We start from the raw sequence: 15,571 nt of genomic DNA, 5'->3' as shown, positions 1-15,571 counted from the left end.
TCGCGTTAAAAATTATATTATTACATTCTTACAAGCAGTGTTATTACAAAACATGTAAATATTTCTACCAAAATCTCTGGAGTAGATTTCTTAGTATTTACAAGTAATACAGTGATTATTCTAAGATTTAGCTGCAATTGCACATTTTCTGTAATAGTGACAATTTTGTTATTATTCAAAATTAATTGGTGTATAAATCGTATGATGCATTACTACTGATATTCCCCTATTTAAAATAATAACAATTTGTGTTTAACAAATAAATCTCAATAATTAATAAGCTTTTAACATGTACACACAAAACCTAAAGTGTACATTGTAAATGACGCAATATTATAAAAAATATTTTATAATAAGTTACCTTATTTATCTATTAATCATTTTATTTACGTTTTGTTCTACTTTTTAAACGTAGTACATCATAATATTCTGCCTTTTTGATTTTGTGAAAATGTATTCTAGTTAGTAATAATATTACTAACACTCAATATTACAAACTAATATAGTGCCATTAGAACATAACTCAGACCATAAAGAAAGTATTTAGCATTTCGTTATCACCAGAATGATGCATTATTATAATATATAAGCATAATGTTTGTACAATAATTGTTTTGCTACTTTCGTCTTGTTTGAAGGCACTGGACACTTTCGGTACTTGCAATTCATCAAGGAATGATTCCTTGTCATTCAAGTAAAACACCAGTAATAATGGTACTTATTCTTTTACTCCAACTCCCTGCTTCGTCACACAAAGCTGAAATATAAATCAAAACCTCAAAATTCTGGAAATTTAAATACATTTATTTCTTATAGTAATAACTACGAATGAAAATAATAGCAAATCGTGTTGTACACTCAATTTTTATTCGTCGTGCCCATTTCTATTCTATTTATATGGATAGTCCTTTAAATGTGATGAAATGATTTCTTTAATTAATGCGATACCATTACTTTAAAGCAATATTTTACAACAATTCTTTATTCAAGTTGTATTTAACTTAGAATACATGAGTTATCCTAGTTGGAGTTTTATTTAGTTTGGTTTAAGTATTTTTTATGAAATTCGGCCCTGTTCATTTTCAGCTTTATATAAATTACCCTCAAATTTTCCCGGTTAAGTCTTTGAGTATGAACAGCTAAACTAAAGAGCACACATTATTGTTTTCATAGTAGATAGTTCAAACGTCACAACTCTTAAAATAAAGGGAAAAAAAGAGAGAAAAAAAAACAGTGAGCAACGGTACGTGCACTACCGGGAATTTAAACTGTTTTTAAAAAGAAATTGCAAATCAAATTAATGAAGAGAAATAATTATTTATCGTTGTAATTATTGGTCCGGAATTTTAGCAGATTGTGACTTGAAACTTTGCATGCCGGGAACGCTGAGACCCTATTCGAAACCACGGCTTCGGCTTTTGAGTCGGCTTCAGGCTCCATCCTCTCGTCTAAAGCACTGAGCGTGTAGACAAAGCACTTGCATTGTCAAAACAACTGTAGGGCCAAGCTAGCCTGAGCCGAATCTGGACCGAAGCCGTGGCTTCGAAAAGGCCTTTGTTTGTACTTTTGTGTAACTCCATGGGACTGATGGTTCTGAAATGATAGTCCCTCATTATATAATTTATAGATGAAGTACGGTTCACAAATTTTTATGAGCGCCAAATATTTTAATTGATCTAAATATTTCTGTATTTAAATAATTATGTTATCAACAAATGTATTATACGGTGCCTGCCATAGAACACAGTAGAAATACTTTCAGCCAATATTCGACAGAGGGCGGTGTGTTTGTAAATAATTAATAATGAATGAATGTGTTGTACCTAACCATGAGCCTACTATAAAACATGTGCCTTGACGTATTTGGTGTATAGTGTCATTATACCCATATCATGGCGCACCTATTGTCATCCCCTTACATGCACTCATATCGAGGTTGGTAGGAAAACAGTCTGGTCCTTTATTGTTTGATAATGAGTATAACGTTGTTGCATCAGGGGACATGACCATAGGAGCGCCATGGTGCTGGTCCATTGCTATTCATCGTGTGCACTTTAATAAAATCCACTTTGCTTGACACCAACTACTCTCTTGAATAAATTTTGTTTGTTTGTACACAGTTTTCCATAGGAGGGATCTCCCGCCACAATTTACGGCCAAAATAAGTAAAATCTGTCCACAAAGAAAATGATATAGACTGGCACTTTCTTTAGGTAAAATTTAAGTGTTTTTCGTTGATTATTCTTTCCCATTATTTAGCGACGGGTGGGTGAGTGGTGGTGGTGGGGGGGGGGGGGGGTGTCGGTTCATTGTGTAGGTTTCGGCCGTGCGTAAATGAATAATATAGGTGAAAGGTGATTTTAAACGGGAATTAACCTCGGCTATAGAGGCCACTCTCTGGCATTATTCACGAGCCTCAAAAGTGTGTCATCAGGGCACAATTTCATAAAGCTGTTAAGCAAAACATACTTCTTAACAAATTTATTTTTGCTTAGCAAAAATTGAGTGGAGCACCAGCCACAACAATGCTAACTCAGCACGTGATTTTGGCTTGTTACTTGTCCCTGCTAAGCAATACTTTTCTGTGCTTAGCAAGTTTTTGAGCTATCAGGCTTTATGAAACTGAGCCCAGATATCCAGGCTGCAACGTTTTGCCTTTAGTTTAGTAGATTTTCCATTCCCAAAATATTGCCCTGATTTGGTTAAGGAACCCATTTTTAAATTAATTTAGGAAGAAAAAATCTCCCATTGAAAAGCACTACGACAGTGGCAATCTTTTGGTGTACATAAAAAAATAATATCGTTTAGCAGTTTTTCTTTCCTTTTTTAATCGATTCAGATAATTTTTCCTCTGCAAAGCACCGCGGCAGTGGCATTTTTGATGTACAGAAAACACAAAAATATCGTTTAGTATAAGGATTCCCCTATTTGAAAAACAAATTCCCATTGAAAAGTTTAGTACTAACGACAGTGACACTTATATTGGTACAGACAAAAAGATTGTTCAGAATTTTTCTAAATGCACCTCTTTTTTAAAACTGATTTAGAGGAAAACAATCTCATTTTTTAAAGGAAGGCACTAAATACTAAACTCCACAGCGGTTCGGCCCATCGGAGAATACCCGAGCGAGAATGACCTTATGACGTCATTTTGCATATGCTTGCATCTTTTAAACATGGAAACATAAACAACCAGGTCCCAGTGGTTAGTCCACTCTTATGTAACAACTCCCCAAACCTGCTGCTACAAATGTACTTGAATAAAGAGGTCTGAAGCAGTACTTGCATCTTTTAAACATGAAAACATAAACAACCAGGTCCCAGTGGTTAGTCCACTCTTATGTAACAACTCCCCAAACCTGCTGCTACAAATGTACTTGAATAAAGAGGTCTGAAGCAGTACTTGCATCTTTTAGACATGAAATCATTAACAACCAGGTCCTAGTGCTTAGTCCACTCTTATGTAATAACTCCCCAAACCTGCTGCGTGGGGGATCGTCGCGAACAGTGCCGGAATGTTCCGAGAGCACACGAAAAGTTCCGAACCGCTGTAGAGGTTAGTTTTGAGTGCCTTCCTTTTTGGAAAAGCACTACGACTGCACAAAGGAAAGGCGGCGCTTTTCACAGAAACATGTTATAGCGCCCTCTTGGGAGTGAAAACTATCCACGCGGCGTCCATACATTTTTACAGAGGAGCGTGTTTCTGTGGAAATCCCGGTGCAATAATTGTTGAGTTTTATTGCCATCGTTTGCAAAAACAAAGCCAGATTTCAACATGGTTACAGTGGAACAACTTTACAAGGACTATGGGGTGCTTGCTGATGCAGGTGATAAAGCTGGAGAGGTGAGCAGGTTAAATAAAACGACTGTTTTTAGATCGAACCTGTTTTTGTTTGTGTGTACTAATTGCAATAGTAGAGACAACTCGACCTTATTTATATCATTAATTAGTCAGGTCTGCAGCATAGCGCAGCCTGCACTGGTTGCACGGAAAAGTTTCCGTATGGCGCCACCACTTTTTCATTCGAAATAAAATAATATAGTATCTAATTTACCTGATTGATATATCCCTTTTTGTAAAAATGAGTGAAAAAGTGGTGGCGCCATACGGAAAGTTATCCGGTTGCACTTTCACTCCCACTTGATTGATCTCTTTGTTTGGATAACTTTGTGATGAATGATGTGTGTAAACATTCTTTGTATAAATAAATCCATTTTTTAAATCATTTTTTAATAATAATATTTGAAAACTAAGTTAATTAAAGTAAACTCAACGACAACATCTCAACAAACTGACAAACAAAATAAATAAGTAAGTACAAAGTTGTGATTATCCTAAACTAAAAGTTCAAAAAACCCTTCACCCCGATGGCGACTTCTAGAAACTATAATAAGGTTCCCCCGTGAGCCGTAGAGGTCTAATAATTTGGGCCTCCTTAAATGCTATACGTTTTTCAGATCAGCGTTGATAAAAGTATTACGACCGTTCGTTAACCAATAACTGAAGTTTCTTTTGTGCTACACTACCAAAAGTGACAAAAAATATAACATTTCTGAAGTTTATTTAAATCATACCAGGTGAAATCTAGCACCGGATACCAAAGTATTTGAAACTAATTATTTATTCTCTATCATTACTTTCTCTCTCCTCCTCCAGCACCAGGATGAGTATCGTTCAATCCTGAGTGCCATAACAGCAGGTACTAGTGAGAAGAAACTAGCGGCCCAGTTCATCCCTCGATTCTTTAAGTACTTCAGTGACTTGGAAGACACTGCAATCAATGCACAGCTCGATCTATGCGAAGATGACGATTGTATGGTGAGTAGAATGACTATCCTTAGCAGGCCTGATACTTCATGGAGGCAACGAAGGCAATTGCCTCAATGCCCCCCTGGTCATTGCCTTGGTGCCCTTGAAATGCTCCAGTAGAAACTGATACTTCATGGAGGCAACGAAGGCGATTGCCTCAACGCTCCCCTGGTCATTGCCTTGGTGCCCTTAAAACGCTCCAGTAGAAATTTACATTTCCTCATAGGGTGCCCTTTAATAAGAAGAAAATGCCTTAGTGCCCACGCCCTTTCAAAAACAAAGCTTACAGGTCTGCATTAGGTCTGGGCGACTAATGGAATTTACTACTAGACTAGTCGCACATTAAATAGTCGCAAATTCAACTTAAGGCGCGACTAATTTTTAATTCCAAAGATACATTGCTGTGTGTTTTGTAATTAAATCATGTTGTCCTCAATAGTCGTGAGAGACACAATTGGTTCATCAAACGGGTAGTCGCAACTATTTTTATAGTAATTCAGACCTTTTTTGTAGTAGTCTTGGGGGCACGATTAACCAAGTAGTTGAAAAACAGAAATCTCAACCCCACAAAGCAGTCAATAGTTGCGGCTACGACACTAAGCGCACTAGTGGCCAAGGCTTAGCTATCGGTTCTTTCCTAGCGTCAATGTCAAAACGAGTCGCAATTTTTTCTTTATTTGTGCAGATTAGGAGATCAGCAATCAAAGAGTTGCCAAACCTCTGTAAGGAGAATACAAACCATTTGCTGCGAATCGCTGACGTCTTGACCCAGCTTCTTCAGTCTGATGACCCCCAGGAGGTCAACATTGTCAACATTTCCCTCATGTCACTATTCAAAATTGACATGAAAGGTACGCAAGTATTTCATTCCTTGTCTCGAAAAAAAAACAAAGACCAATTTATAAGAGCAGGGTTTTTCTGTAATATTTGACAAATCTACATTTATAAAACTCTCTATTTTAAACACAATTCAGCCTTTGGCTGCAAAGTTTAAATGTTTTAACTAAACCAAAATCCTCGGAATAACGTGTCGATGCTACTCCAACTGCGTTATTTAGCCCTCTGGCAGTCTTATTTTGTCAATACAACAAATTTGGGACATACATCTTTTTACAAAACCTGAAATGTGTCGCCAATTGCTTTATACCATGGAATCATGCTAGTAAGTTTTATGGTCATAAAGACACTAGACACCTTGGGTAATTGTCAGAGACCAGTCATCTGACTTGGTGTATCCTTGTCACACAAAGTTGTGTGCTTCCAGATGCTTGAATTCGAGACCTCAAAATCAAATTCTGAGGTCTAGAAATCAAATTCAAAAGTTTTAGTGAGAACTATTTTCTTTCTCGAAAATGACGTTACTTCAGAGGGAGCCATTTCTCACAATGTTTTAAATACTATCAACGTCTCTCCACTCCATTGACCGCTAAAAAACAAGTAAGTTTTTATGCCAACAAATATTTTGAGCAATTACCAATGGTATCCAGTGCCTTTAATTTTGGGAGTATTTATCAAAGTATGACGCAACGTTTTATGTGTTAACTTGAGCAGGCACTCTTGGTGGACTCTTTAGTCAAATTCTCTCTGGTGAGGACCTAGTGAGAGAGAGAGCCATTAAGTTCTTGAACTCTCGACTGAAGTTGGGATCCTCAGACCCTCTACCCAAGGAGGTTGAAGAGTTCATCATTGAAAAGACTAAAGAGGTAGGTTCCAGTTTATTTTCGGTCGCACTACAACTTTACAACCTTAAAAAAGTATATTTGTTTATTAATAATAATATGTGTGCATCTATCCACCATCAGTGATGCTCAAGACACTTTAACATACGTATTTCCTTAAACGTGCGTTACACAACACACGGGACCAACGGCCTCTTGTCCCTCCCGAAGGACGAAGCAGTGGTTTAGTGTCTTGCTTACGGACATAAGTGTCACGGCTGGTGATTCGAACCCACACTCTGCTGATAAGAAACACCAGAGTTTGAATTCGGTGCTCTTAACCGCTCTGCCACTAGACTTCCACAATGCGCGTCATTCGATGCAAATAAAGAATCATGAACAATAAATAAGTTGCAATAGACGCCATTTTTACGGGCAAATTGCATTTTGGCTTGCAGGCGCATCAAGCGCTCAGTTTGTTAATGCGCAGCCTCATTGTTAAATAACCAATCAGGCGACAAGTTTGTGAAATGTTAGCGTGCTGCACGCCGTTCCGCGCAAAACGTGTGATTTATGTCATGTGGGAACTATCTATACTATATAATACATTTATTAAATTAATATTATTTGTCCCTTACAGGTGTTAGCTGATGTAACGGGTGAGGAATTTGTCCTTTTCATGCAACTGCTTTCTAAAATGTCTGCCATGCAGACGGAGACAGGCAGACAGCAGATGGTGGACCTTGTAGCTGAGCAAGCAGATATAAAGTCGCCATTCCAGGTAACAATCTAATTAGGAAGTAACTTAAAATGAAGACAAATGAGATTGTGATTACTTAAGTCTGGATACAACAGAAGTTAATCAACAATATTGTTTATTAAAATACTGCAATACAGCGGCTAAAAGCCAAACAGTTTACAAAAAAACGGTCAGTAAAAATTCAACATCTGATATAGAAATAGAATGAAATCAAGGCCAACTTTGTGCAAGGACTATCATTGAATATAGTATGACTATTAAATTTATCTCAAACTCTGTCTAGTCAACGATAAATTGGAGTAAGCTAGTCAACTATTTAGAACCAGTCAGGGCACGGGTGCATGGCTGGTTATCAACAGCAGTTTTCATAGCACAGTGCACAGTGGACCAGTTATCAGAAAATGATGACGCACTCTCCGGTAACAATCTGTTTCGGGAAGTAACTATAAAATGAGAAGGACAAATCAATCTGAATTATTTTAATTATGCAGTCGGCTAAACATCCTAATAGACCTTATGCACATGACGTCATTTCAGTAGGGCGCCCTCACCTAGAGGTCAAAAGGAGGTTGTTCATTGGCCAATCCTGTGCGTTGGCGTACACATCTGTGCATTTCGATTGTTTCGTCACCGTTTTTCTACTAAGATGGCCGCTGGATAATGTCAATGCATAAGGTCTATAGAAAACATCACACCAACCTTTCGTAGTGAAGACATTGAAGAAATTCCCATTTTAGACATGGGAGGAAAATCTTGGATGCGCCAGAATACAAGAGTGATACAGTGTAAAGTTGTTGATGTTTTTTCTGTGAATTATTTTCCTTTTTTTAGCCTGAAGATCCAGACTGCGTCGATAGATTAATCCAATGTGTCCGAGAAGCTCTGCATTTCTTTTCGGTAAGTACAGAGACTTGATCTTGGTTCTATCTTGAAGTGATTTGGGGTTGAAAAATCGACAAGAGCGGGACAGGAACTAAAGATTTGAGCTTCTGCGTAGATCACTTATCTTTATGAGATAGGGTGCAGAAGCGTATTGTTAATCTTGTTGGTGTTGGGGTCAACGTTACAACCTCTTTCCCAGGGTAGGTCTGTAGCCAGCCTAATGTCTATTCTATATATATTGTTATCAGGCATAGTACTTACCTTTGTTGCCCCTGGTCGATGCCTTGGTGCCTTTGAAATTTAAAATTGACTCATAGGGTGCCCTTTACTAAGGAGAAAATGCCTTGGTGCCCTTGCCCTTTCAAAAACGAAGCATTCAGCTTCTTCTCACCCATACACTCTTGATTTGTTGAGATGTAGAACAAACAGATTTATTCCACGTACTGCATCTCTTTGGAGCTCCTTGCCTGGTGGATGTTTCCCTCCATCTACAATCTAGGCTGCAATTCCTAACTTCAGCTCCTCTGAGTTCTTTACACATTCAATCATTTTTCTTCCTGCTTGGGCGAACTTGCACACAAGTCGTTTTTTAAAATGACTCCCAGATTATAACAAGCCATATCCGTTCGCATGCGAAAACACCCTAATCTATTATACGGTGAAATGATCTTGTATTTGTTTTACCCCACAGCTAACTGTTGCCTCCACCAAGTTCATGGTGTACATGTGCAACAACGTCCTGCCTGTTTTATCGGACATCGTGGTGCCAGGGAGCGAGAGCAAGAAAGAAGAGGATGAGAAGAGTAAACCGGTTCTTGAGTACGACATCAAACTAGAGGTGTTGCGTCAACTTGCAGATATGTCAACATTTACTCTTGAATTAGGAAGCGATGATGGACTTAAAAACGTCTTCAGCAAACTGGTGGTAGGTTTTTCTGAATAAACATTGAGTGGGTTAAATAACTTGGGGTTGGGGTAGGACGTTTCAGTAAAATGTTTTTGCAAAGTAAATCAGAGTTCGCCGCATGCATTAGCTAGAGTATCATGCTGAAACACGCAAAGTGTGGTGTCGTGCCCAAGTGGTTTAGAGCATAGAATTCTAACTCTTGTGTTTCTGATCGGCAGAGTTTGGGTTCGAGTTCTAGTTGTGACGCCTGTGTCCTTAAAGGCAGTGGACACTCGGTAATTACTGAAAATAATTATGAGCATAAAACCTTTCTTGATGACGAGTAATAGGGAGAGGTTGATGGTTTTAAACATTGTGAGAAACGGCTCCCTCAGAAGTGCCATAGTTTTCGAGAAAGAAGTAATTTTCCACGAATTTGATTTCGAGACCTCGGATTTAGAACTTGAGATCAACCATTTAAACGCACACAACTTTGATGACCGATTGAGCTCAAATTTTCACTGGTTAGTTATGTTATGCATATGTTGAGATACACCAAGTGTGAAGGCTAGTCTTTGACAATTACCAATAGTGTCCACTGCCTTTAAGCCTTTAGAGGCATATTTGTGTGGATTGTTATATAATAATAGTAATAATAATAATGATAACATACATTTAAATAGTGCTTAATACTAGGTTTCTAAGCACTTTTAAAACATTTTTCTAACCATATGCATGTTATAACAAACCGGTTTAAAGCGTTTTTCATGGACCAACATGACTGATCCAAGGCAACGTGTCCCTTTAATGTTGAGTCTCTAACTCAATTATATTCCCATTCATTGTAGGAATATATGCCACTACCCCCTGCGGATCCAGAGGGCGAGGACACAGAGAATGGAAAAGCCACTGATGAACCTAAGCTTCAGTTCTCGTACGTAGAGTGCCTCATGTACACATTCTACCAACTGGCTAAAAAGCAGCCAGATTTCCTCGTCGCTGAGGAGAACGCAGACAGGCTGAAAGACTTCAAAGTCAGGTAGGAACTACATCTGTACTAGCCGAGCGGTTAAAGGCAGTGGACACTATTGGCATTTACTCAAAAAAATTATCAGCATACATGTAAAACCTTACTTGGTATAAACAAGTAATGGGGAGAGGTTGGTAGTATAAAACATTGTGAGAAACGGCTCCCTCTGAAGTAATATAGTTTACGAGAAAGAAGTTATTTTCCACGAATTTGATTTCGAGACCTCAGATTTAGAATTTGAGGTCTCCAAATCAAGCATATGAAAGCACACAACTTCAGGTGACGAGGATGTCTTTTCTTTCATTAATATCTCACAAACTTTTCACAGGTTTTCACAGGTTTATTATTTTATGCATATGTTGAGTTGCACCAAGTGAGAAGAGTGGTCTTTGACAATTACCAATAGTGTCCAGTGTCTTTAAGAACATCGTATTCAAGTTCTGGTGGTTAAGTCACCGAATCCCGGTCGTGACACTTGTGTTCTTAAGCAAGATACTTTACCCTAATTGCTTCTCTTCACCCAGGAGTATAAAGAGGTACCTGTGAGGGTAGAGGTTGATATTGTGTACACATGAAAAAGCCTTTGGAGCACCACGACGGCTCGATGCTGTATACTCCCTAGGGAGCTGAGAAACATTAAAAAGGGATGTTATTGGCCCTATGACCAGGGCACTAATGTAAACCGCATTGATACGGTTATTGTGAAATGCACTATATAAGAATTTGTTACTATTATTCTTCTTATTCAGATTACAGTATTTCGCAAGAGGAACGCAGTTGTACGTGAAACAGTTAAGAATCGCACTGCAGGGTAAAGTTGGCGACGAAATGAAAAAAGAGGAAAATAAACTGAAAGTCGTGGCGCTACGAGTCACCAACAACATAAATACACTTATTAAGGTGAGTTACCATGGTTACTTGCAAATATCCTACTTCAAAAGCAGGGTATACTTTTGATAATTTTTAAAGACCAGCATCTTCATAATTTGCTTGTGGATTTCTGCCACAGAACTCGAGCAAGTACTGAGTAGTGTGCTACTTTTTTTTTGTATTTTCAGTAAATTTTTTTTTTTTTTTTTAGTGCTGGGATCCAGTGCTTTTAATGAATGTGCAATGCTATGCTGTTATCTTTTACTCTTGTATTTTCAGTGCATGTGTTTCAGTATTTTTAACAAATTAATATGCAATGTTTTTCCCTGTTAATTTTAATACTCTTGTATTTTCAGTGCATTTTTGTAGTTGTAAATGAATGCTGTGTTTAAGTGTTTTTAATTTATTGAATTGTTTTCCCCGTTACCTTTTACTCATATGTTTTATGAGTACATGTATTTTGTTTCAATGTTTTTAATGAATTGAAAATGTTTTTCTCCAATACCTTTTACTCTTATATTTTATGAGTATTTTGTTTAAATGTTTTAAATGATTTTAAAGTGTTTTTCCCCAATACCTTTTACTCATATATTTTATGAGTATTTTGTTTCGATGTTTTTAATGATTTTAACATGTTTTTCCCAAATACCTTTTATTCTCATATTTTATGAGTTTTTTTTTTAACTGATTACCTAGGATAAACTAGAAAATAAATCAATGTATAAATCATTATTTTTATTAAGCTTTTGATGTTGTATAGGCCTACATGTACATGCAAGGGCTCTTGTAATTTCTTTATTAATGACGTTTTATTATACATCACCATACATTTTTGTAAAAATATTTCAAAGTTTATTAACCTGCTTATCAAATGAACTAATACTACATGTACTTTCAGTTTCATTCATAATATAAGCTGTAAGTAATGATACTATCAATTAATATTTCATATTCTATTTTATATTTATATTTTTAATATTCTTTAACCCCGATGCAAATTCAACATCTATTTAAATTAATGTTTTGTTTAGGACCTATTTCGGAACCCTCCTTCCTACAAAAGCTCGATTGTTCTTTCCTGGAAACCAATACAGAAACAACCTACGAGTCCTGAGCCTTCACCCTTAGGGTAAGTTAAAGGTCAAATATTGTTTAAAAACATGTTTTCAGGGTTTTTTGATCGGAAAAACAATACATTTTAACGATCTCAGATTGTGGGCTTGGAGTGGTTGAAGGCAAAGATATATTTTTACCTTGTTTTAGCATGAGGTAAGGGATTCATAATATATTTATTTTTTCTTGGGGACTCTATCTATTGGAAAAATGTACACAATAAATATTTTCGAGTATTTTAGAACGTGTCTTTATAATTTCATACTGTTAAATTTTCAGGCAGAAGCGATCGAACATCACACCAATCACCTTTACCAACGACCCAACCCCAGCAAAGAAATCAAATGTAGGCGCCCAGAAGAAAGCTCATACACCCAGGGCCATGTACCAACCCCCCTCGGGGAAATACAGCAATAAGGCTGGTGCTGCACCAAGTGACCCAGAATATGGGGCTGGCTATGGTAAGTGACGGGGTACCACGCAGCTGATATGGAACGGTTAACACATGTCTGCCAACTGTCCTGTTTTTTTTTGTGGGACCGACCTTACATATGAGTTTGTGCAATTCCTTTCTGGGGTTTCAAATATTGGAAACTGGCAAAACCGCAAACCTTACCTAAAAAATGATATCGTTGCGGTACTCGCTGCCAAAACATAGGATTCAGACTGCCTCTAGCTACCAGGCAATCTAAGTTATCTAGTTGGTAAGACACTGCTCTAGAATTGCAATGTTTAGGGTTAGGGTTATCCCATCCAAGTAATATGCCTGTGATTTTTTTTACAGGACGAGGCAAAGTGGTAACAAACATTGATGTAAGGGTGAAACTAAAACTATTCTTTTACCGTGATCTGAATTTAACATATTACTAAAAAAAATTCAAATTTTGCATTGAGCAAAATGTTGACCGCCCACTCTAATTTTGTGTTTCCTTTCATAGGTGGTGCCGGGCGTGGACAGCGAGGAAATCAGTGGAGAGGTGGGCGGGGCAGAGGGCGGGGTCGAAACAGCGGCGGAAAGTGGCGCTATTGATGACTTGTGTACAAACATTTAGGGAGTGGCTTGGGGGCGTGTCCTTGGTAGTAAATAAAGGAGGCGTTTTGAAGGACGTTGTTTACAGAGGATGCAGTTTGAGAAAATCTTACACCTACACAAAAAACTACGAAATTGAGAAAGGATATAAATAATTAGGGTGGCTCTGTTTTTCATATGATTTAAAGATAGGATCCTAGATTTCCCCGGTAAAGGGCATCTCTACGAAGTAAACAGTAATTTACACTGGCTGTTTTGAGGGGCACCAAGGCATTGCCCTGGGGGCATAGGGGCAGTTGCTGCCATGCATGATGTACTGAGGTCTTTGCCGAGCTGTACAAATGCACTATAATCTTTATAGAGTTTACAGATAGTGGTGTTGTTGGACACGACCTTAAAGTGTAAAGTTGGTATAAAGTATTCAAAAGCAGTTTTTTGGTAAAAAAACTCTCTCTCTCTCTGTTTTTTTTTTTTAGTTTTTTTTTAACGTAACTTTATTCATTTGACTGCCACAGCCGGTTTTATATGGGATCTTGTTCCCTCGGAGTCTGTCCCCATGCAGAATATTGGCTGGAGTAACTTTAGCCAAATGAGGGCGCTATACATTTTGTTGGCATATAATCTATTTTTGTGAAATGCTCTAAGCACAGAGCTATAAAAAGGAAGGCACTTCACAAAAAAGCTTAAATTTAAGATGACTTTACGCAACTTTTCAGCTGATCAGCCGATTTCCTCTTTTCCTTTTAGAACAGTGCTATAGAAAAGTGAAAAACACTGTATAAAAGTTAATAGTTATCGACCATTTCCTCACTATTTTTTTGCAATCACAAAGTTGCAAGTCTGACAAATAGCATAAAAAGGTACAACGGAAAAAAACCTTAAACAATTCAAAATTAAATGTCAATAAAATCCTTCCACCAACTCAAGTCAACAGTTTTATAAACACAAATAGATACAGGTGAATTCTGAGGGGTATTTTAAAGTAAAAAAAGAGAAAAAGATATTGGACGAAATTCATCATATAGGGGGACATAATCTTATGTGGCAAAAGTTGTGCCGTACCAGTTTTTAAACCCTTAATAATATAATAACAAGAAAGGATTATCAGTGAAATCTCAACTTTGTTTTCTGTTTTATTGAATCGTTAATTTTGTTTAGATAAATTTGTTTCTTTTAGAATTCTTAAGATAACTGTCTCATCGCAAACTTTAATGTTGTACATAACAAAGTCTGTTACAAATGGTCAGAGAAATTGAATTTGGACCTGATGTTAAAAGCTAATATCACATTGGGCCCCCGTGCCCCCTTTCCATGTTTTCTCTCATTGCGTGGTCTTCTGTATTCCCATCAACATTGAGCAGGGGCGGGGGAGAGAATGTTTATTGTTAGGGGGAAGTGGACACAGAATATTTATTGTAACGTTGTGGTTGGGTGGCCCAAGCATATCTGCCTGGATCGTAGAATTTGCCATTCCTCCAAACCAGCAGGGATATACAGTGAAGCTACTCAATCATCTGCTTTTGAATCGGACAATATTGCTTAAAAAAGTTGTGCCAACTGGAAATAAAGCAGTATTTTTAGTCACAAGTTGTATATTTTAGCATGGTAGGTTACCATATTCTGGTAAGCATACTTTGGCTGTGCTTAGATACTTTTTGTGTTTTAAGAGCAGCTCCATCAAGTTTGACCCAATAAGCCATTTTTGTGGTAGATTTGAATATTGTCTGGTACAATGACAAGCTTGATCACAAGTTACCAGTTACATTTGAATTCCTCAGACTATCGAGACAGTTGTCATTTCTTCTGATTAGGGGCAAGTTTTTGCTTAGTTACGTAAGAGACGATGAACACCCTTACATGATTCTGAATAGATGTGTATGACACAATGGTACAGGGGGTTACTCAGCTGGAGCACCCGGGTCTTAAGAATTTTCCTACGGAGTCCTTTTACTTCCTTTTTGTTTTGTGCTTGCATGGTCTTACATGGGCACGCAGTCGTGTAGATTATCAGTGGTAGTTGTGTGTTCATTACACAGTATTTGAGATGTTTCTACTTAGAGCTGTTGATATCGTAAAGCATTGTGAGAAATGGCTCCCTCTGAAGTACAATAGTTTTTGAGAAAGAGGTAATTTCTCACTCAAATATAAAACGACTTCAGCCATGAAGCCTTTTATTATGCATCTGAAAGTAGTCAAGTATTATTTTTTTGTTTTCATTATTTTCTTGCAAATTCGATGACCAATTGAGTTCAAATTTTCAAAGGTTTGTTATTTTATGTTGGGATACACCAAGTGAGAAGACTGGTCTTACCAAAGGTGTGCAATGCCTGATAATCTTAAACTGAGGAGAGTTAAAAGCACTCTCCAATATTGTACTTTTGAGGATTTTTCTGTGTGTATTTTACTTATAGTTGTAAGATGTAATAACATGTTTTCTTATTAAAGAGGGAAACAGCCATTTTTTATGCTGGTAATTTTTATCAAGTGTCTTTGTTTGATGTCTTGGTGGTTTATTGTATACAGAGAAAGAAG

General features: G+C 37.3%; 2 protein-coding genes across 2 annotated transcripts in view; both read left to right on the top strand.

Moving 5' to 3' along the window:
• The window catches only part of LOC139953935 (nitric oxide synthase-interacting protein-like), a 53,652-nt gene that overhangs the window by 7,965 nt on the left and 30,116 nt on the right, over nt 1-15,571 (top strand). The window lies entirely within an intron of this gene.
• Nucleotides 3,637-15,517, top strand: LOC139953933 (apoptosis inhibitor 5-like). Its single transcript, XM_071953542.1, has 12 exons — nt 3,637-3,844; nt 4,658-4,819; nt 5,496-5,661; nt 6,362-6,513; nt 7,109-7,249; nt 8,060-8,125; nt 8,802-9,035; nt 9,845-10,035; nt 10,776-10,926; nt 11,928-12,025; nt 12,289-12,470; nt 12,948-15,517. Exons 1-12 carry the CDS (start codon nt 3,776-3,778, stop codon nt 13,037-13,039), a joined length of 1,704 nt encoding a protein of 567 aa, XP_071809643.1. The 5' UTR covers nt 3,637-3,775; the 3' UTR covers nt 13,040-15,517.

Source organism: Asterias amurensis, chromosome 22 (genome assembly GCF_032118995.1).
Source record: "Asterias amurensis chromosome 22, ASM3211899v1".
Classification (NCBI taxonomy): Eukaryota; Metazoa; Echinodermata; class Asteroidea; order Forcipulatida; family Asteriidae; genus Asterias; species Asterias amurensis.
This window is presented reverse-complemented; position numbering and strand designations above follow the sequence as displayed.